The sequence below is a fragment of the Peromyscus leucopus genome, chromosome 5, assembly GCF_004664715.2.
Source record: "Peromyscus leucopus breed LL Stock chromosome 5, UCI_PerLeu_2.1, whole genome shotgun sequence".
Lineage (NCBI taxonomy): Eukaryota > Metazoa > Chordata > Mammalia > Rodentia > Cricetidae > Peromyscus > Peromyscus leucopus.
This window is the reverse complement of record NC_051067.1, coordinates 67,358,552-67,382,804: the sequence shown is the minus strand read 5'-3', so window position 1 is coordinate 67,382,804 and position 24,253 is coordinate 67,358,552. Positions and strand designations below refer to the sequence as shown.

The following is a 24,253-nucleotide window of genomic DNA, read 5'->3' as shown; positions in this document are numbered from 1 at the left end:
ATTAGAAATGAATGAAGTTGATTTATTGATCACTTTAAGTATTAAAAGCAAAGAGGAAAGAAAAAATGTTCCAGAAGAAATTAGTAAGAAGGGCATCTCTGGGCATGTATTAGAAAAATGTCCTTCCCGAAGTAGAGGGTGATAGGTAACAGTGACAGAAGATCAAAAGTCTCTAAAATCGTATTAGCACAAAGCACAAGTCACACCTAGTAATTCCAGGGCACTCACATATTATCACATCCAATTACGCATGGGTACTGCAGCACAGGCGCAGAGTTGCATTTTGCCTCATTTAGTTGTCACTTTGATAGAAACATTTCTCAAACTTAAAAAAAGGAATAAACCAAAAATTTCCTTCACTGATGTTTTCTCTTCAGATACTTTGTTTTATAAGTTAGTCTATTTCATCAAAATATGGATAGCTGTCAATGAAAATTTCTTTTTGTTGTTGTTTGGTTTTCTTGAGACAGCATCTCATTATGTATCTTGGCTGGCCTAACTCACTCTGTAGACCATGCTGGCCTCAAACTCACAGAGATCTGCCTGCCTTTACCTCCTGAGTGCTGGGATTAAATGTGTGCATCATCACACACAGCAAAGATTTTCTAGAAGCACAACTTGCATGGATTTAAAACACAACAATTTGTGATCCCAGTTAGCACCATCCTTCCACCCTTGTCACGCTACTTCAGGATGAAAGACCAGTCCTTCATTCTCACTGGAACTTTTCTACCAAGTACCTGCACCAAGTCAAGTCACTTAGACAGAATCAATGTCAATCACTCATTTAACTCTTTATACACTCTAATACATAATAAAAAATATATATATGCATTGTAAAATTGGTAACTTTTTTTTAATTTCACCACTGATAGGCTTAAAGGGTAAGAAGAATACTAAAAAATATTTTGTTGATATTTTAATATGAAGATATCAAAAATTAAAATGGGAATAAAGTTGTAAACAAGAACTTATTAAAATGAAAAGAAAATACAATATGACTCAGAGGAAAGTGTATCATTTAAACCATAATATTTAAATTGGAACAAAAGATTATAATCTAACTGCTAACAAGGTTTTATTAAAAAAATATTTAAAATGTGACACATGAATTAAAATTTTAACTTTACTATTTGATGGTGACATACTTTAAACTCAAGTGAAAAAAGCTTTAAATATGTCCCCGTGAATTAATCACCCTTAAAATTATCTGCCAAAGCTGAAGTCATTTGTTGAAAAGGAAACAGACAAGTCTTGGAAATGCAGATCTAATTTGCATTCACAGGAGGAAAATTTAGATCTATAGTTAAATATGGTACTCAAATTTTAGGTTATTTAAATACTGGCATAGTACAACCAGGGAAATTATAAATATTTATAACTAAAATGTCAGTGGAATACCTTTTTGTATGGACTAAAATGATTCATTAAAATTACTCCTGAATAAGAAGCAAAAATAATTCCAATAGAACTACAAATGAGACAGAGAGGAAAAACTTAAAAACTCCAGTTTGAAACTTAACAATAAATATGTAAACTATTCAACAAAATGAGGAATATAAATTACTTTGAAACACCTACTTATAGCAATTTTAATGAGAATTAAAAGATACAATGTGTCAAAGACATTTTAAAAACTAGTTGGGTAAGACAAGTGAATCAAATTTTGTTTATATCTTAAAAATTACAAGAGACTCTGAAAATGTAGTGTTAGTTCATTTTTGTTTCCAATTGAAAACTTTCTAGGCATCGCCTCTATCTTTGGTGTCACTGCTACCAATAAACACAGTATACAGCTTTAAACCTAATCACCACATTCAACTAGGGAAAAGTAAATCAACATTGCTTCTTTAAAAATAAGATATAAAGACTAATTTTTGTCTCATGGTCCACAATACCTGGAACATCATGCCAAAATACAAAAGTCTAAAGGGAACATTATTCTCCTCTAACTGCACCAAAAATGTGGCTACTGTAAGCTGGTGTGATGACAGCCAGTAGTGGGCAAAAGCTACAGAAAGACATAACATACATAGGCTTTGCTCACAATTAGTAAAAGAAAGGTTCGAGTTCATGTGACACTACAACAAGACAATGCCTTCAGGTCAATGTGCTACAACTTGGTTCTCTTGCAGCTTAAAAAGATAGTGTACTTATCTTAAATTTACACAAAACATTAGCAAACATGGTAGTTGTTCATGATTAAAATAAAACAGCAATGTAAATTAATTTAGCACAGTGTTAAATATATTCACATGATCACCATTGTAATTGAAATGGTCACTGATGAAGTTACATGTCAATATATGTACATAACATTTGCCATAGCAGTTTTTGAACTTTTGAGTGTTGCAGACCAGGTAATTTTACAAGACAATAATCTTGTAACAATTCTTCATATTATGAAAGGAAATAATGTTGTAAGTAGTTTCATTCTTCTGGGGTAGGGGTAGACCTCTAAAAAGTCAGTGCAAATTGAAGATAGTTCTACCCTCTTGAGTATTTGAACTTGTTGACCAAGACAGATTCCTATAAGCTGAGGAAAAACAAATCTTAGGATGTTAACGAATCTCCTAACATTGTCAATGGCATTCAGCAGAAACATGCCACCCAGAGGAACATCAAGTCCTATAGGAGAGCCTTCTGAGAATATGCTTGCTGTGGCTGAGGTGGTTGTTGGCTGCCTCCTGCTTGAGGCAGGGTTGATGATGTTAAAGTATAGTTTGGCACCTGGGACATATTAGGTCCTGCGTTCTGGTATATGGTGACATCAGCAGGTACAGATACAGCAGCAGGTATAGGTACAGGTACAGGTACGGCAGCGGCAGCGGCAGCAGCAGCAGCAGGACTATATATTGAAGCCTGACTGGGATACGAGTTTCCTTGAACAGAACTAACCATTGCACTGTGGAGGAAAGAAAACACTTAATTAGCTAAACTAAATAATGAATTGAGATATGAACAGGAAAACCATTAAACATCCATTTACATTCATTTGATAGTTTATTAAATATACACAAAGTATCAAACACTGTTATTTAAGTACTGGGATGCTATGAAGGAAGAAAAATAAGTGTCTACTATTATAGAGCTTACATTTTGGTAGGAGAAAAAAAAGACAGTAAATAAATGTACAGTATGTCAATGGTTAAAATCACAGTAAAGAAAAAGAGCATGGCAAATAGTACCAGAAGTACCTGGGACAAAGGATTCTCATTTATGTAGGGTGGTAGAGGGAGGGCTTTCAGATAAGGCTTCATTCAAGGAAAGATTTTAGGAAAGCAGAGGAACCATTACCAGCAGTCTAGAAAAGGACAATTAGGCTAAGAAAAAGAAGCCTTTGAGGTTTTATAATGTGGTATGTTCAAAAAATAGAAAGGAGGCCAAGGCAATTGTGACAGAGCAAAAAGTGGCAGTTAGGAAGAGGGCTGCAGAAGATCCAGTGAGTACCTTAGGAGATACAGGGCTGTGCTTGTGATTGAAGTGAAATAGACTCTTGCTGGGTTTTGAGGAGAAAGGTAATGAGATATGACTTGTATTTTGACAGGCTCACATGGGAACGGGAACAGATGTGAGAGCTGGCAGGTGCTCAGAGCCATAGTGGAGACAGAAGAGAAGGGTCACACCCTACTCTGAAGGAAGTGCCATTGAAATCTGATAATGGACCAAGTAGTCTAGAATGTCTGGTTTTATAACTGATAAAAATAACTGCAATGACAACTTACTAAAAGGAGAAAACTACACATGGGACTATAGTTGACTGGAACAAGAGAAGCATGGGCAAGAAGAAAGAATGGTTTTGGACACCTCAAGTGAGATGTCTAGAAGACACAAGAAAACAATGCACATGCAGTCTGGGGTCCCAGGGGAGAGCAGGAGTCAAAACATACCCTAAGAGAGTCCTCGTTCTGAGGGCCCTTAGGAAATAACTGATCAGAACAGTTCATACAATGAGACCTAGACTTCGTAATGTCAGGAATATAAAGGTGCATCTGGCAAGGGCAAATGAGGAACAGTAAGAAAACAGGAAAACTAAGTGACAGTGGCCTGAAACACATTAAAAACAAGGAAGGGAATGAACTGTAAAGCCAGGTAGAAGACTTGTGAAATGACCACAGAATCTGGCAGTATGGGCATCAGCAGCATCTTGAGAGAATAGTTTCAATGGACTAGTGAGACGTGAGCATCATCTCCCTATTTCCCTAAAAGTACGGCATAAGGGCATCCCCCTACACACAGCAACTACCAGTACATCTATCAACTACCATGACTGTACCTGTTCAAATGTGCATCTATATCCTTAGAGCCTTGACCTTACAAGCTGGGGAACATTAATGTTGCCTCCGAAGGAACACTTGTGCATTCTACAGGTGCTCTCTGTAGGGCACGTCCTTTGAATGTTTACCCTTCTTGGCTTGGCTCCTATCTGTTCTCTAGTTAGCTATTAGCTTGGCTTCATTTTCTCTAGAACACTTTTGCCTTTCTTCGTTTCTATCTGTCGCTCCTGGGTACCATCAGAATCTACTTGCACATCTGCCATTGTTTTCTCTGGTGGCTGCCATTTTTATGTGTCTACTATCAACAACGGCAGCTTTAACAGCTAGAACTGAGTTTCTTTCACCTTTTTTACAGCCATCTATGCAGGACACAATTTTATACCACGAACTCAGTGAGTATGTAATATTTAAATGTTAAGTGTTAATGATGACAATATCAAATACTAGATTGAGACAGAAATGGGTTGCTGTTTTTCAATTCTTTGAAAGTATATCAGTCTAAATTAATTTAAGAGTTGATTAATATACTCATAAATGTAAAAAAAAAATTGTGCTTACGGGAAGAAATAAGGCAACTGCTAACACAACAAATGGAGGTTTAACAACAAAAACAAACAAACAAACAAAAAGACCAAAATGGAAGAAAAAAGCAAGGTGAGTCAGGGAGGCTATATATCTGACTGAGCTTTCTAGGCCATGAGAATTTTTCCTGACTGACAGGCAGGTTTTCCTAGCTCTCTTGAACACACATCTAGGAGGCTATTTCTTTAAAAATATATATATATATATATACATATATATATATATATAAATACATATCCAATATGTGTATATATAAAATGTATATAAACACACACACACATATATATATACACACATACACACACATGCATTATCATACATCTCTCTTTCCTCCCTCCCTCCCCTCCCATGCCCCCTACTCTCAAATTGATAGCTTTTCCCCTCTGATTATTGTTACATGCATGTGTGTGTGTGTGCATGTATATGTATACACAAATACATAAATATAACCTGCTGAGTTAATTTTTGTTGTTTGTTTATGGTTTGGGGGCTGACAACTTTGTACTGGAGAACCAATAAGGGAACACACAAGAGACCATTTCTTATTCCTTCACACACAGTTTTAGTTTTAGAATTAAGAGCTTTTCAGACATCTGTCCCCTAGGCCACTTGGAAGGTACTCACTCAAGAGGTGGTACTCACGAAGTTTCCAAAAGCTAACTATAGAAGTGAGTAAGTAAAGTCACCATAGCTTGTGGATCTATTTATCAATTATTTTATCTATTAAACAGATGTTTAAGTATTTACTAAGATGAGGTATAAATCAGCGGCAGAACACTTGCCTACATATATAAGGTAGGTTTGATCCCCAGCACTGTGAAGACTGTGTATGGCTAAAGGAGTGGGACACAGACAAAAGCCATTTCTTTCAAGAAACTGATATGAGATTATTTCAGTTTGAAATGGGGTAGTCAAGAAAGGTTTCACTGAAAGAAGAGAATCTTTGATATATGAATGTACTTCCAAAGTCAGGAAAAAAGTGATAAATTTTAAAAAATGATAAAAAGATAGCAATAATAAAGAGAAACTAACTTTAAAAGCATCCATTTTTATGTGCCTCCCCATGGGAGGCCTTGCCTTCTTGTATGGGGGGGAGTAAGGGGTGGATTGGGGAGGGGGAGGCTGGGGGGCAGGAGGAGGGAAGAGGGGGATCTTTGATTGGTGTGTAAAATGAATGGAAAATTTTTCTTAATAAAAAAAAAAGAAATTAAAGCCATAGATAAGGGGTAACTGCAGTGTGTTCAAGGAAGGTCATTGCCATGCTAATTACATGACAAAGAAATTGGAAATGGAGCTGATGTTTAACAAAAAGAGAATGACAATATATTCTGGGGACAGTTTACCATAAAATATATTAAATCCAAGTTGGTAAAGATGACATAATAATATAGAAAAGATCCCAGTGAAAAATGTACATAGAGAAGAGCCTGAGACTGTAGATAAATATTTTATCAATAAAGACATGAATGTATATCACTTAAAAAAAGCATCCATTACATAGAAAGCCTTCAATAATAATATTAGCTCCTTGAAAAGTAATAAATTCAACAAACCTGAAAATACTTAAGAAAAGCAAAATTAATCAAAAATTAAAAAGAACTTAGTGAACATAAGCTAAATACTTTCTATACAAATATGATTTAGTTTCTTAGTTTCAAGATACTGTTCAGTTGGAGGAAATATATAAAATATGCAAATATTTATTGTGAGATAAGTTAGAAATTTAGGTATGTACCCAGTGCATTAAGGTGCCTTAAGCTTTGAGGAAGCTTTCCAAGAAAATATATCCAGTTTGTATCTTTCCAAGAAGTAAAAATGGGAATGACGTTCCAGAACCAACAAAAACACGGTAGAATAGCATGCAATGAATGGCACCTTGGGCAGGAGCCCAGAGGAAGTGCAAAGGCCTGTGAAAGGATGTGCTGAAGCATACTATCAGTACTGAGTTACTACAGAATTAAAGCGGATGGCAGGATCAGACAGAGACACACCTGAAGAAAATGATGAGGACTGCAGAATGAATGAACCAGTATTATTGATGAGAAACTCGCCTATTGTGATAACTGGACAGAATGATTCATAATGGACAAAAAGCTGTGCAGCCACAGTGATTAGGTAGTAGGAAGTTATTAGTATCCAACTGTAACACCATGATATTAATGGGAAAGATTTATTTTGGAGATTAGTAAATAATTATATATTAGTTGTCATGATAAACAGACAATGCAGAGGAGAGATAAGAAAACAGAGTTTGTGAGAACTGCAGGGTTTAGCCTTGGCTACCAGATAGACAGTGGAACTCTGAAATGAGATGAGGAGTATAACCAGTTAGCATTTGAAGGGCATTTAGCATGTGCCCAAAGGATATTAATACACACACACACACACACACACACACACACACACACACACACACACACTCCAAATGTGCTACACTGAGAGAAAGTAATTTCAGTATGCAGGTGATGTGATAATCTCTGGAGCCAGAATCCCTGGTTTTGGATCTTAGCTATGTGGAAACTTAGTCTACATCTCAGTTTCCTGCTGAGAGCTGTTGGTAGCAATGCTTTACCAGAGGCCACAAAAAATATGCAGCAAAGGACAACTGATATTCATAAGGTTGACCTACCAGATGAATAACTCTCTGATGGAGGAACTTTGTCAAGCAAGGCTTATGAGGCCACTGCCTGTAAATGACCGATTGCTTCTGTCTGCAATTTTCTTGTGTGCTTCCACAATTCCTCCCTAAAAAGAATAGCTATGGGGTTACCTTTCACAGCCTGGATTGGAACTATGCTCTCTCCATGAACATACTGGGCACACATACATCTGGATGGTCAGAAAGATGACTTCTTAAGCTGTGTGATTTTGATGAATAGAAATACACTAGGATATGCTTCACAACTAGATCTATTGTTCCACGGGGACTGTAAGACAGTTAGAAAGCTTGTTTTATTTCTTTAGCTCAGGCTGACAAGACAAGCTACATATAATTAGCTGATTTAAAACCTCAGAGCAGATTCAAAATAGACTAAATGCCCTTACAAATGAATTCATAAAATAAACCTCCACAGAAAATACACAAGGGCAAACTCCCAGGTGTCTGGTTGTAGAACCTAGGTCATGTACAAAGCAACTTTGGTGCTAATTCCCTGCCTGCAGTCTGGTTGATAAAAACCTAATTCCCTGCACAGCTTGTCTCACTGGGCACTATGTCCCTAGTCTCAGGTTACAGCCTGCACCTTGTAGCCATGTGTTGCCATGGTTACCCACTCCCCTCAGATATAATGTTTTTTGCTTTCCATGGGATGTATATAAGGAGATACAGAACAAAGAAAAGAGAAGAAGCTTGAGAAAAATAAAGAGAATGATCATCAGTACATGTATGAGTCTTATTCCTTAAGATAAATAAGAATTATCCCTAAGTCCTGCTACTCTGAGACATTTCTTTTTATTACCCTGGGTGCAGTTCTGGAAGCTGGTCTCACAGGCTGCAATAGTTTCCCATTAACAAAATGGAGGTGCCAATGTATCTCTCTCATAGGTTATTGTAAGGAGTAAGTCAGTCGGTATGTGTTAAACATAAAGCTTGGCACTGGATCCACACCCATAGCTTCGTTACCTTCTTTAAAGTCATGTTAATACCCTAAACAGAACAACACAACAGTGTTTTTAAAAGCTCACACACTCTTTATGGATGAATGTTACAACAGTGAGGTACATACAGGAGCATTTACAGACACTGCTGCTTTCTGGAAAGTGTGCCTGTGCTACCTAGAAACACTGTGCTAGTGAATCTTAAAGTTAGCCTTCCTTGCTTCAAGGAAAGGAATTTAAGCTGGGTTCTTACACAAACCACTCTACACTACAGATGCAGTAGTTTGAACAGTAATGCCCACCTCAAGTTTTTCTTATCCAGGTTTATGCTTATAGACCACTGCAACCAAGTAGAGAATTTTAACTTTAACCTCAAATAACAAATAATCAAATTACTTTGGGTAAGAAGCCTGGGTCTGCTGACTAGGAAGAGCAGAGTTTGCAGAGGGTGGAACTGCTCCTTGGCTGATGGAAGAAAGCTGCTCTGGGGGCAGACTGTAGCTCTGGAGATGGCTCATCTGTGCATTCCCTGTAACCAGGTAGGTACCACTTTGAGCAGGTCCTGCATATACCTGCAAAAGGTGATAAGGAAACATTTCATTATACAACTTCATTGCCTATTCCAAACTTACTCAGCAGAGACATTCAGTTACAAAAAAACAGCAAACATTGCTTCTTTAGAATTTCTTTTAAATGTTATTGCTATGTAATTGGAAGTTTTCCTGTGTCCTGCCAGGTCCTCGGTCAAGACAAATCTCTCTCACCCGCCAGTCCTGCAGCCGCCTGGACCCAAATAAACACACACAGGCGTATATTATTTTTAAACTATGGCCATGGCAGGCTTCTTGCTAGCTAGTTCTTATATCTTAAATTAACCCATTTCTATAAATCTATACTTTGCCACATGGCTTGTGGCTTACCATTATCTTTACATCTTGCTTCTCCTGGTGGCAGCATCTCCTCTGCTCTATGTTGCTCCTTCCTCTCTCTAGTTAGAATGTCCCGCCTAACCTTATTCTGCCTCACCATTGGCCAAACAGTTTTACTTATCAACCAATCAGAGCAACATATATTCACAGCATACAGAACAACATCCCTCATCATTTCCCCTTTTCTTTCTATTTAAAGGTTTTAACTTCAACATAGTGAAATTACATATAACAAAACAGTTATCACGCAAGAATTATAGTTATACTATCAGTTGGAATTTTATGAAAAGCTCTTTTTAGTATAAACTGGTGATTTTTAATCTTTTTGAAAGTGTATGTGTATTTGCAGGAATGCGTGTGCATGCATGAGTATTTGGGAGCATATGATGTCAAGTGTCTTCCTGGATCATTTTCCACCTTCTATTCAGCCAGGGTGTCTCACTGGAAGCCAAAGCTCATCTATTAGGCTACTATACCTAGCCAGCTTGCTCTGGGGATCCCTTCTGTATTTCCACGTGCTGGGATTACAAGTGGACTATCATGCCCAACTGGCATTTACAAGACAGTTGGGAATCTAAGCTCCAGTCTGGCAAGCATTTTACCCACTGGGCCATCCTCTTAGTCCAAATTTTTATCTTTAAGCATTACATAAACAGATTTTACTTTCACATAGTAGTAGTAAAGAAATACATCTTATACTAATATAATCTCTGTATTAACTTCATGATATACTTTCCATATTGGTCTTTCAAAAGGTCTTTTTTATTTCAATTCTGGTTTGTTTGGTTTTTTGTTTACCTGTTTGTTTATTTGGGGGGGGCATTGGAAGAGTGTGGAGGTGAGGAGGATCTAGGAAAGAGAAAACTATGATCATAATATATTGTATGAAAAGTTTATATATATGAATCCCAACACTTTGGAAATATACTTGAATTATTTTATAGCCCCAGACTGTATTTACAATTCACATTTTTTAAACTATAATTTAATGAATGGAGAACACACTAATTTTCAAAGGTAGGGGTCAACAAATTTTCTTATACGGTACATAGGTTTAGGATGCAGCTACAAAGCAGAAATAAATGCGGTGGCTGTGAGCCAAATGGAAGGGCTGTGTCCATCTAGCTAAAAACAGGCAGCAGGCTGGGTTTGTTTGCCAATTCTTTTATCTAAAAGCTGTTCTTTTTGTTGTTGTTTTATTTAAATTTAAAGAAACAGAAGTCCTTTTTTTTCTGAAAAAGGTTGGTTGTAACCCTGACTGGCTTGTTACAGCCTTACTATATGGTCCAAGTTGGCCTCAGATATAAAACAATCCCCCTGCTTGCTTCCTCCTGCATGCTGGGATTACAGGCATGCACTGCCAACCTCTTTAATAATTAACTTACTAGCATGAGCAACCATGGCTTACTGAATGAAGTCTTAAAACATTTTTTTAGTTACTGTGAAAGTCTGTTTATATATTTGAAAAGACATTCTACTGGCTATATAGTAAGACTGTTCCCATGTGCTAAAGCAACTAACACAATCATCAAGAAACCAATCACCCTCTATTTCATTAAATGTAACAAATCCACATCAGAACTACAAAGGTATTCATTACAAGCATAGCTAAACAAGTTCTCACGGCTATATTTTATTATTCTTTGCAAATTCAATGTGAAAGATTGTTTAACTCAAACTAGTGACCGAAACTATTGAGCAGGTACCATTCAAGCTCCCAATTCTCTACCCGAGGGTGGAGAATTCATCCTCCTAAAGATGTCAGCTTGTTTCATGAGAAATGGGCCATGCAAGAAAATCTATGCTGTGTGACTGCTCTAAGTGGACAAAACAGACTGTCTAATTATACCTAAAACTTGCTCAACTGATGGCACAGGGGCTCTTAAACAGTTGCTTGGGGCAGAAAGAGGAAAAAAGGTTCCATGATGAATGTATATGTGATAATGGGAGGAGGAGGAGCATCTCCATGAAAGCCACAGTGTAACATAAATATTCCGTTTTGTTGGTGCTGAACAGCTTCTCAACTCACTTTTCCCACTGCCCTTAGGTCCTCCTCTTACAGATAAGTACACCTTCATTTTCTGTTTAAAACAGTTTTTATATCACTGGAAATGTTACATTTTACTTTGGAGCATTTATCAAAATCTACTAAAACATAATTGGCATACAAAGTACTGCATATATTTAGTGAATCTAACTTACTGAGTTGGAGGTAAATATATAATACCCTTGAAAGCATAATCATAATCTATTGCATAAACATATCCCTAACTTAAGGTTGACTCCCACCCTCTTTGATAAGAACATTTAACCTGGCTAGAGATGACTCAGTGGTTAAGAGTACTCGCTGTTCTTTCAGAGGACCTGGGTTCAATTCCCAGCACCCACATGACAGCTCACAACTGTCTGTAATCCAGCTCCAATTGATTTGACACCCTCATACAAACTATGCAGGCAAACCACTGATGAACATAAAGTAAAAATAAATCATAAAATGAACACTTAGCCTAAGCAGTTCAGTGTAAAACAAAAGCTGTAGACACTCAGAATATTTGAAAATATATGACAAGCCGGGCAGTGGTGGCACACGCCTTTAATCCCAGCACTCAGAAGGCAGAGCCAGGTGGATCTCTGTGAGTTCGAGACCAGCCTGGTCTACAGAGTGAGTTCCGGGAAAGGCGCAAAGCTACAGAGAGAAACCCTGTCTTGAAAAAACAAAAACAAAAACAAAAACAAACAAACAAAAAAAAAAGGAAGAAAGAAAATATATGACAGAAAAACTGAAGGTTTATTTTTTAATGATTTACTTGTTCTTCTTTTATGTGCATTTATGTTTTGTCTGGATGTATGTCAGTATGAGGGTCTTGAATCTCCTTGAGTTGGAGTTACAGAGAGTTCTAAGCTGCCAGTTGGATACTGGGTGCTGGGAATTGAACCTGGGTCTTTTCGAAGGGCAGCCAGTGCTATTTAAGCACTAAGCCTGAAATCTTACAATATGAACCTAAATTTTAAAGACTTTGGTTCTACAGGTCTAGGGTAGGATCAAAATACCTTTATTTAAAGAAAAAGGGGTGGGAGGAAACTACTTAGTGGGTAATTTTGCTACTTAATGTACAAAGTGAAGATTTAAAAACACATATATACATATGTGTGGATATACTGGCATGTTCAGTATATTATATATTTATGAATTTTAAAACTTCTATTAATTTTTTTCATTGTAAACATTACGCTGAAGAAATTACACTTTGCACTGTGGAGAGATGACTCAGCAGCTAAAAGCACTTCCTGCTCCTAGGGAAGCCAAGTTCCCAGCACTCACATCAGACAGCTCACAACCAACTTTAAATCCAGCTTGAGGGGATACAACACCCTCTTCTGGCAAACAAGGGGCCCAGTACACACATGTGGTATATACTCACAGAGACAAAGACAGACAGACAGACAGACAGACAGACAGACAGACACAGACACACACACACACACACACACACACACACACACACACACGCATATATATATGCATATATTTTACAAAAACAGACATTCCAAACCATCTCAAGTACATTCAAGAATTTACATAACACTCCTGAGCTTTACAAAACATACCTGGGAACCAGAAACACCAGATGACTGCATATAATACTGCTGATTCTGTAATTTTGCATACATAGAATACATTGGATCTTCATTCATTAACTTCGTATACAGTGAAAGAGCTTCCATCACCTTCACATTTAGTTCTGAGAGTTCTGAATGTTTTCTGAAATATTACACAATAATTTGATTGCTAAATGGTACAGTGCTCTAAATACTAACAAGCAAAAACACCTTCTCCCTTGGCTCTGAGGCAACAAGAAACATGTTTTCAGGTTAGATCCCATGGTGGACTACTTGACTGTACCTGGAACTGTCTAGATTTCCTCATTCATCAACAGATGCCAGCCTGTGAGCTCTGGTAATGCCACTTTAGTAAGCACAATTATATAAAATTTATATCAAAAGACAGTGAAAGCCCACAGCGGCCTTGCTTTTCAAGAACGGGCAAATGAGTCCAAATCCTCATGAAGGTGAGAATGGTGAATAAAGAATGGCTCTTTGAAGCACTGTCTGTGTGGTGTGGTTGGGACAGCTGTAGGCACACACAGAGGCCTGAGACACATTGGGCGTCTCTTCTCTATGGCTCTCCACCTTTACTTTTGAGACAGGCTCTTACTGCACCTGAAGCGCATCGATGCACCTGGGCTGGTTGGGTAGAGATTCTCAGGGATCTGCCCACCTGCACCATAGCTCTTTCTTCTTCTCCTCACCCTCACTGCCCTGGCTGGGTTTACAGGCCTGCACCACCACACCCTGCTCTTTATGTGGACTTCAAGGATCCAAACCCTGTGGTTAGGTGGCAGGCACTTTACCATTTGAGCCACCTCTGCAGGCTGGAGAACCTTGTAAAAATGGCAGCTTACTGAAATGGTTTCAGAGAGAAAGATAAACAATTTAAATACAGTACAAGTTCTTTACCTATCAATATCTTCCAGCTTTTCATCAATGAGAGGTCCCATCTGGTGACACATCGCTAAGATGACAATTTTTTAAGAAATAAAGAAAACACAAGAAAAAAAGTAAACTTCTGGAAAATATTTATAAAAAAAAATGAAGTTTAATTAATGTGAAGTAATTAAAATATTAGTTATCTCTGGTCAATAGAACCTAAAATTCATTTTCTTAAAGTATAATGGTGACAGTTTAAAATACTGACTTCCAAATGTTTTTTTCCTTTTACAAGACTTTAAGATGCTGAATAAAATAATTTGAATAGTAAGTAAGGTTTGTGATTTCAACCTCTACTCCAGATTTAAACAGCACAGGAAAGGTGAGAGAGGTACAGCAAGAAGGTGTAATGTCCTTTCTAAGATTGTTCTCAAAAGCCATCCTAGAGCAGTATAGTAAGACCTCTGGTGACTCTTTGCTTGTAAGGTAGACAGAAAAAAAAGTTACCTTCGAGATGAAGTAGCTCTGGCAAGTCTGGCTGATTATCACTGGGATCTGTACTTTGCAACATCTGTAACAACTGGTCCATTTTATCCTACAGAAATAGTTATTGTCAAAAGTGAGCAATCTCTATGAAACATTATGTTCTTTTTGACATGACAACTCAATCATAGACAGTTTTGTTTTTTTGTTTGTTTGGTTTTTCGAGACAGGGTTTCTCTGTGTAACAGCTCTGGCTGTCCTAGAACTCACTTTGTAGACCAGGCTGACCTCAAACTCACAAGAGATCCACCTGCCTCTGCCTTCTTGAGTGCTGGGATTGAAAGCGTACACCACTACTACCTGGCTTCAGATAGATTTTACAGTTCATAGTTAGGAAGGTTTATTTCCTTTTATGTTTTTAGCATCTTATGTGTTCCCTTTAGCACCATGCAAAATCAGGCCCTTGCATGCTATTCGTAGGTTGTTTTTCAAAATGTTCAAATTAGAACAGGACCATCCATTTAGACTTACAGGGTATAATTTCCCCATTCTCTTACACCATGTTCAAGATTTTCACTTTGTTTTGGAGCAGCTGTAACTTAGCCACAAAACAGTTGGAGCATCCCTCTCAAGACGGCCTGCTATGACTAACAACTCAGTCATTACTTCTCGCTGGCAGTGAGTATGACAGCTGTTTCACAGGCAGAGCTCAGGCCTTTCACAGCTGTTCTTCTAAGTGGAGCTCTAAGGATTTAATCTGTTCTCTTTCCATCAACATTTCGGTTTGTCATAAAAGAAGAAAGAAACTTGTAGTTTATTCCTTTTTGTGTGTGTGTGGGAAAAGATGGATAATATCTCAACCACTTACTTGGGTCTATTTCAGAATCCTTTAATACTTAGGACTGAAGGATCTAAAAAAGGCAGTTGCATAAATATACCTATGCATTATACAAAATGTATTTTTTCATTTACCAAATTCTATGAAAGTTATCACAAACCTTTTTCACTAAATTTCCTATATAGTGATGCTATTACACACAGATAAACACAACTAATAATGTAAAGACTACAAATTCTGAATAAAATTATTACTCAAACACAGACTGTTCGAGAGATGAATTAATTGTTACATTAGTAGCAGAGGAAAGCTCCTTTCAAATCAAATGACTGCTGTATTTTAAAGTGGATATTCTTTCAGGTGAAAGATTCATGTTCATTTTAAGACATTTAAAAAGGCAACAGAAATGTTCGTCTCCTGTTAATACAACATGGTTTCTATATGAGCCACAGCTGAGTATTCAGACATTTCCTTTTGTAACACAATCTAGCCATGCAGAATGTTCCCTGACCCAGTTGGATTCCTTAGTATTTAGCACTCATCCATAATCTTGTTTCTCACAAAGTGAAAGTATCACCACCACCATTTAGACCAGGCTGGAGATATGACTCACTTGAAGATCACTTGCCTGTCATGTACAAGGCTCTGGGTTCCATGCCCAGGACCACAAAAACAAACAATTGTTTTTAAATCAGTAATTCCAAATTGATCATTTTTCTCCTTAAACTCATTGTATTTCTGCTCATTATCTCCTATAAAATTTTATCTAAATGCACTTTAAAGTCTTCCAGAAGACGATGTCAAACTTTTTTGAAATAAAAGCATGTATATAAATTGGCAATACTCTTTTAAATTCATCTATATGCATTAATGATTCCTACTAGTATGTAATGGGTTGAAGTAACAAAGTTGATTTAAAAGAATCAAATGAGCCAGGACTTAAGGTCATTCATATTCATATTTTATGTTGCTACAAGTGAAACGAATGGAAAATCTTGTTCATATATTTCAAGCTATTAGAGCAGCAACACTGAATTATTCCCATCGCTTTTGAGTGTTATAACAGGCGTCTTAAGTAGCTCATTACTGAAAATTATTTTTAGGGGCTGAAGAAATGACTCAACAGTTGAGAACACTGGCAGATCCTTCTGAGGACCCACATTCAATTTCCAGCACCCACATAGCAGCTGACAACTGTCTGTAACTCCAGTTCTAAGGAGACAGAAGCCCTTTTCTGGCCTTCACAGGCACCAAATATGCACTTGGTGCTCAGATTTACATACAAGCAAAATACATCCATACATATAAAAAAAATTTTAAAAATATACAGCTGCAAAGATGATTTAAGATAAATACATAACTAATTTTAACATTTTTTCATGTGTAGAAATAGCAGAGATTTCTATGCAGCCTAGGGAACTATGACGTATTAATTTAATTCCAAAGATGCCAAGTTTGGGTGGGAGACTAGCCCAGTGGTAGGGCTGGCCTTGCAAGTACAAAGCCCTAGGCTAATCCCCAGCACTGTAAAACAAACACACAACCCATCAAGTTAACATGACTCCCAAAAATACTGTTCCAGTTGCAACTAAGTGTATTTTCAGACATAACCATTGAAAATAATCACTGTTTCAGATTAACAATGACATGTGGGCGATTTAAAATTAGGTTTTCCCAAAAACTCAAATGTGTTCAAGGAAGAAGCACAATTCATTTCACTGAACTGATTTATGTAGTAGTAATTTAATAACAGCTTCATTTGAAAACCAGCAAATTTGTTTTATTCTTTCAACACACAGTAATTGTCCTATACTCTGCAATGTACAAGCAATTTTAATGCCTGTTGAGTATCTGTAAAAACAGGTATTCTCACAGAGCATCAACAAAACTAAAAATTTCCCTTCTGTTCAACAATTTCACAGTACCTATTAACATGAAAAACACACAGATCCTTTGGTTTGGAAGTTCCATTCCTGGATATCTAAGCTAAGAAAAACAAATTAAATGTTAAAAGGAAAACAAAACAAAAAACCCTCACTATAATACTGTTGTTTGTGATAACAATTAAAATTGGAAACTGCCTAAGTGCCTAATAATTAAATACATCAATATAAATCCAAACTATAAAATACTATACAGAAATTTACATTCATCCTTAAATTACCCCCTCTCTAAAGCACTGGAGATCAATTCAGAGTCTCACACACATGCTTCTGAGCTATATCCTTAACCTTTAGCAGGATAAATAACAAGATCTGAGTAAGGTAAAAATGGGACCAAAGAAGTTGTAACAATAATATATGCTTTGCCTATATTGTTAACATTTCAGAACAAGAAAACAAGTAATCCAGCTTCTATACAAAGTGCTTATCACTGTTAACAAGGAAACCACTCACCTCATCAATAAAGGCTGGTTCTGGTTCTGGCTCTATTGTCTCTATCTGAACATCATCACTGAACTGTACTGTCTTCTTCTCTGTTTTAACTGGGAAAAAAAAAAAAAACATAAAAATTGTATTTTCCTTAAAACAGATCTAGCCAGGCAGTGATGGCGCACACCTTTAATCCCAGCACTCAGGAGGCAGAGCCAGGCAGATCACTGTGAGTACTCAGCCCGCCAGGTCCACAGAGCGAGATCTAGGACAGGCACCAAAACTACACAGAGAAACCATGTCTCGGAAAAAAAAAAAATCTTAAAGTTTAATCCTAATAGAGATTATGGACTTTAGAGACTCAATAAAAGGAATAACTGAACTGAAGATATTTAGAAAATGACAGAACATTATTTATAAAACTGTTTACATTTTCTAATTTTCTCTTGTAAAGATCTTTGTTTCCTATAAGCGATCTCACTTAAAAATAAGTTATCCTTCTGAAATAAAAATGACCTACTTCAGAATTCAATAAACTGTTACAAAAATAAAGCTTAATACTAGTATAAATGAATTCTGTAACTTAAAACAATTCTTTTTAAATTACCAGACAATTCAAAAGAAAATTATTCTCTGATAGAAACACTACAACATAATGAACTGGAAAATCATACATGTCCTCTGGCATGGCACTGGGCTTTCTTCCCAAAGAGAACATCATGGCCAGTGAAGAACACGGAAGTGGCCTCACAGGAATCTACACTGGCCAGAACATGAGCCTGATTTTCTAATCTTGTTGTACTCAGAGGGGAAATGTGGTAAGATTCGGCAAACAACTGGCCTTAAAGAGATTTCTCTTGCTCACCAAAGCAATCTTCACCTCCAAATAACACTGAAAAGTACAGAGAGTTCTAGAGAATGAGTATTTTTTTTCTGGATTTTTGGTTCTTGCATCAATGAGGTAATTAAAAATGAAAATGTTAGGAATGAAAATGAAAAGGGAGATGTAAGAGTAGGAAGAACTATGGACAGAAATAATATTCATTACATGACTCAACGTGCTTGATGGAGTATTAATTAGCCCTGATGAATTTCCAAAACAATCCTATATGGTATGCTTATTTTTAAAAAGTGGTTTAGAAAGATTAAAATCTCTTGCAGAAAATTAACAATTGGAAAGGCTGAACTTGCGTGTCAATTGGTCTTGTCTTTTAGCCTTCCTATTGGAATCTGACTTGTTACCTGACTTTGAAAAGAAGTTCTTGTGTGTTATGGGCTCGGGTATTGTCTAATTGGAAATTTAAGGATCATATTCAGTCCATTCAAGTCACCATAAAGCAATATGCTACATACCGCTTCCCCCGCCCCCACAAAAAACACATACACAAAAAATAATTGGCTGATTCATTTTCCCATGGGGAAAGAGACATCTGTTACAGACATTCTGCTTGCTATATTACACTATTATCAAGAAGAGAGCGGGGACAGCTCTGCATTCATTGGCTGTTACCCAAAAGAAAACACATGGCAGACTTCACAGAACTGATAATGCGCAAGTTTGCGGCCCCTTTCCTCATAGAAACTGACACCAAATGTATATGATACACAAAATATGCTATTTACATATATAATGGCATATTTTCACAATAACTAGCTTTGTCTCCATAATAAAGTAACATAAATGAGGCATGTGTATCTATGTGACAGATCAAGTGAATTTGGCTTCTATTTCCTATAAAAGAATGATGATACAGGGATCTTGCTAGCATATTTTCTAAATCTGAGGACTATTACTATATTACATAGGTCCCTATCCTCCTGTTTCTCTTAAGCTGTCCAGAGTGAAACATACAAGAACCAGAAAACTCACAGTACAGGTGCACTGCTGGATGAGAGATAAAGATGAAATAGCTATGTAACAGACATGAGTGAAATCTAGGCTCTCATTTTGAACAAAAGTCCAAAGAAGTTCTAAATTTACTGAAAGCTGACATTAAAAAAAAGCCCAAAACACAACAAACACCTCCAGCTGACCAGATTTTTAAAAAAAATGACATATTATGCAAGGCCATTCAAATAGGTTTATATAGGCTTTTTAATATATATATATTTTAAACTATGTATATATGCCTGTCTGTGTGTTAGAGTATGTGCATGTTAAGTGCAGGTACCCAAGAAGGGCAAAGGCATTGGATCTCCTGGAGCTCAAGTTAAAGATAGTTGTAAGCCACTCAACATGGGTGCTGGGAAAAGAACTTGGGTCCTCTGGAAGAACAGCATGTGCTCTTAACCACTGAGCCATCTCTCCAGTCCCCAAGTTCATACATTTCTCAGTTGTTTATGAGTAGTTTAGCTCCAACAACTGTATTAAAAGAATGAGTATCAAGATCTGACTCTACAAAAGTAAAAAAGGTAAGTCAGTAGCTATGAGAGAGAACCATTTTATTATTAAAGATTTAGAATTTTTGACTTGCTGTTAAAGGCTTTTTTTCACTTTCAAAAAAAGCCTTTCAAAAAAAAGGCTTTTTTATCCATTATGTAGTCTTTGATATAGATACATATAACAAAGTCTGGCAGACACAGGGCTGTAATTCGTAAACTGTTTCTGATAAGGATTTGGATTTTATTGATATGTAGCTCAGGGTAGCCTTCACTTCCCTGGGTAGCGGTCACTCTTCCACAGACTGGGACTGGAGGGGAGTTCGGATTACAAGCATGCGTCACCACCATATGCAGCTTGGAATTTCATTGTTTAAAACACATAGGGGCAAAAACGTTTAAGTCATTTGCCTATAAAGTTGAGTTTACTCAACTTTCATCAAGAAGACTATGGATTATCGATCATCCATCAACAGATCAAAAAGTACTTACTCATTTCTGGTTCAGCAGTGAGATCTGCAGTCACAAAATTAGAAGGAAAAAGCCCTATTCCTTGATGGGTTTCACCTTTCCACCAGTTGGGATCACTAAGACAAACAAACAAACAAACAAACAAAAAAAAAAAAGAATGCTTTACCAAAAGAAAGAAGTATTCCTGTAAGATTTTACCAGTAGTCCACAGTATTCAACTTGCATTCTTACCAGACTGGAATGCTACAACAATGCAATAAAGGAGATTGAAGCCTATCTTCACAAACAGGAGTGAAGAGCTACAGTGGCACCATCAGTTAGTGTGAGGTTCTGAGACAAACAGGAAATGAGCCCCTAAGAAGTCTTTGAAGCCACAGTTATTTTCCTCAGAAGGTCAGTAAATCTTCTGAGAAGTCAATAGAGAGCTATGGACTCTCCCCCAAAAAGAGGCCCTAGACTTAAAACCATCAGTGTCAGGTAGTCCCTTGGGTTTCAACATAAGAGCTTTTTCTAATAAGATGTGGAAGTAGACTCAGGGACCACATCTCCATTGCCACACCACTACTCTTTCATGCATACACTACCAAGGACTGTTTTCTCCTCCCAACGTGACACATACAGAAGATGGCACCACCTGTAGTACAAAACTTGAAACAGAACTGTCTCCAGCGCCCACTATACTGAAAGCCAGCAAGTGTTTAATAAACGCTCTTTCCAAAGAATGAACGATGCAATTCTAGCTAGCCAGCTTGAAATTTACATCATTTTGGCTTCTTCGTGAAAATATTAAAATATAATGAACATTTGTCTTCCTAAAATTCACATGCTGAAGTCAGAGGCGGGGGAAGGGGGGCCCTCTGGAAGGTGATTAATTCATGATAGCAGAGCCTTCTTGAATGGGATCTGTGACCTTAGAAAAGAGATTTCCTGATTCTTTTTTTGCTCCTCCTGCCACATGTGATACCACAGTGACTACACAGCTGTGTCGGAACCAGAAAGGGCCCAAACCATGTGCCAAATTGGACAGAACTAAGGGAAATCCATTTCTGCTATTTAAAGGCCTGTTTGGCAACACAAAAGACTTAACAATAAAAACTAAAAACCTCATGCCGTGCAGTTCTTCCCCCATGACACACACTATAAGCATAAAACTACTACATTTTACATAGATCTATGGTTCTGTATGGATACTATCAATAGATCATGTACTTCCTTCAAATCTACCATTATTTTCTAAATCTTTTAACCTTTTACAAGATTTAGCAACTCAAATTACTAGATGGAACAAAAAATAAAACAGAAAAAAAAAACAGGTTTCCAAAACAAATAAAAATTATTTAAGTACGTAAAGGAGGAGAAAATTACACTATAAAATGAATCTATATAGTATAAGGCAAGCAAGTTAACCATCATCTAACATATCTAGTCAATATTTTGATTATGCTTGGTAATTGATTACATTTAATTAAATAATATTAAAACAGGGGTTTTATAGAATACATTTTCACAAGTGTTCAATGTGTAATTAACCATTACCTGTCATCAAGAACTGTAATAACTTCTCCAGCTTTAAAAGTCAGTTCATTATCCTCAGCAGCTTCAAAGTCATATATAGCACGAACTTTTCTACCTTCATGTTGGTGGTTAGTTAAGAGATTAGACGTGCTTGGATATAAAGTGGACAGGGCAGTTGACTGTTGTCTTTGCTCCTTGAGAGACAACTCAATAGCTGCAAAACAGATTTTAAAGTCCTCAAATATTAATAACAGCCAATAATATACTGACAGTATTATTTCTCAATAGTGTAACAGGAGACTAATGTATATCCTCATATAATAACAAATCATTAGAAGTTATATACATTCACCCATCACTGAAAGAATAAAAATAACAATTTAAGTTATTTTGGGTAATAAAAAGACAAACTTCATTTAAAAAAATAAAGCAGCTCTGCTTCATCTGAAGCCATTTCCTTCATCTGTAAATCACTAAAAGTGTCATTCCATCAGAGACCTATCTTCTCCCCTCCCCCCTTTCCAGGACTTACAAACTCACCTTTCGCTAAATCTTCCTCTTCCTTTTTGTTAGCCACAGTGCCAGGGTCTTTGGCTACCAGAGCTGGGCTTGCTTTCGCTTGTTCTGCAGCCTAATATACAAGGAAAAATCAAGCCAAGGAGTGAGTCGTTCTCAAATTGTCCTAAGTGTACCTCCCCTAAAACCTTGCAAGACCCCTCTCACTAGTCCACTACAGACTTCTCAAGATGACAGACATCCAATCTGGAAGGCCTTCCACTTCAAAGAGGAAGGAGCATCAGAAATGAAGAAATGAAAAGCAACTGGAAAGACTGGTAGACCAGATTAATATAAAGACAATAAACTAGAAACAATATGCGAGTCAGAAAGAAAACAAAAATAATATTTTATAATTTTAGAAAAATTCCAGAACTAGAAGAGGGGTCAGGAGAGAAAAGCAAGGGATCACTTTAATGAAATAGAGATAGTCTTTTTTTTTTCTCTTGAGTCAGGGTTTCTCTGTGTAGCCTTGACTGCCCTGGAACTCGATCTGTAGACCAGGCTGGTCTTGAATGCACAGCGATCCGCCGGCCTCTGCCTCCCGAGTGCTGGGATTAAAGGCGTGTGCCACCACCGCCCTGCTAAAGATAATCTTAAAACTGTATTTTATATAAACAAAAATGCAAGCAACTCTGGCAGTGTGTCAGTGCTTACAACTATGTTGTAAACAAGACAATGTGCAGCTAGAAATACATGCTAATTCACATGTCTGGAATTAGAAGCTTCTAAGCTTCATGGCCTCTTAGAATATACATTTACTCAGTGCAGATCAGAATGCAGCCTATTTTGCCAGTTCCCAGAAGGTAAGAGTGGTTCCTGAGCAGACTCACACTGGATCTTCTATACCCATGGCCCATATGTGCTTCTTCTATTTATAATGTTCCTCTTGGTTCATTGTGCTCCATTACTTTTTTTTTGTCCCTACCAAGTTTCAACTCAACAGTTAGTAAGTAGCTAACAAATCACTTTCTCAATGAAACATTCCTAAACCCTTAGTTAAGCATTCTTTGTGACCGCTGGTATTTAAACAAGGATTTGGAACAATGTAGTATGAGAGGAGTGATTAGAAATACAAGTTAAAGAATCAGAAAAACATAATATTTACATCTACCATACTTTCTAGTCATATGTTAGCAGGTGTCTCTAGCCATATGATACTCTTGATGACTCAACTCTGAAATAAAGTAAGGATATAACAACATCTGCTTCTCATGGGGCATTTCAACATTTTTAGAGGCCTAGGTTAGCATATGTAGTTTCTAAGATCAGATGAGAGGAGGCTTAATTTGGGTTCAAAGCAGAAGTGTAACATTTATATCAGGGGCTTACCACAATGCATATAGAGGTGATTCATATGACAACTACAAGAGATGTTGAGGCAGGGAGTAAATGAAACAGCAAATGACATAGCACTGACTTGATTACAAATCAATAAAGAAATTATTGCAACCAATTAAGAAAAGTGAAATTATAAGAATTTTTCAAATGATGACATGTACAGCACTCAGAACAATGACTGACACACAGCAAAGAGCAGTGAACCTCAACTTCTAGTGTAACTCAGTTTCTGTCTCTCCCATCAGACTATGATCCTTGAGGGAATGTGTCTACCTATACAAGCAAACAATAAAATGTATGTTGAGTGCAATGAAAGGCAAACAGTCAACATGAGAACAAAATATAGCTGTAGATTTGCTACTTACTGTATTGTACATGATCAGATGCCTAGGCAGTTTTTCTTTAGTGCCGTATGTTCATTTAAAC

At 37.0% G+C, this 24,253-nt stretch overlaps 1 protein-coding gene across 2 annotated transcripts in view; it reads right to left on the bottom strand.

Moving 5' to 3' along the window:
• Window positions 1-837: 837 nt before the first annotated feature.
• Stam (signal transducing adaptor molecule) overlaps window positions 838-24,253 on the bottom strand; it is a 61,648-nt gene continuing 38,232 nt past the window's right edge. For both annotated transcript variants that reach the window (XM_028870509.2, XM_028870510.2), the window contains exons 6-14: window positions 22,472-22,562; window positions 21,953-22,145; window positions 20,438-20,532; window positions 17,591-17,679; window positions 14,381-14,468; window positions 13,904-13,958; window positions 12,995-13,148; window positions 8,853-9,028; window positions 838-2,905 (exon numbers count right to left, since the gene is read on the bottom strand). In XM_028870509.2, coding sequence (XP_028726342.1) covers window positions 2,629-2,905; window positions 8,853-9,028; window positions 12,995-13,148; window positions 13,904-13,958; window positions 14,381-14,468; window positions 17,591-17,679; window positions 20,438-20,532; window positions 21,953-22,145; window positions 22,472-22,562 — 1,218 coding nt within the window. In that variant the 3' untranslated portion in view covers window positions 838-2,628. The remainder of the gene's footprint in view (window positions 2,906-8,852; window positions 9,029-12,994; window positions 13,149-13,903; window positions 13,959-14,380; window positions 14,469-17,590; window positions 17,680-20,437; window positions 20,533-21,952; window positions 22,146-22,471; window positions 22,563-24,253) is intronic.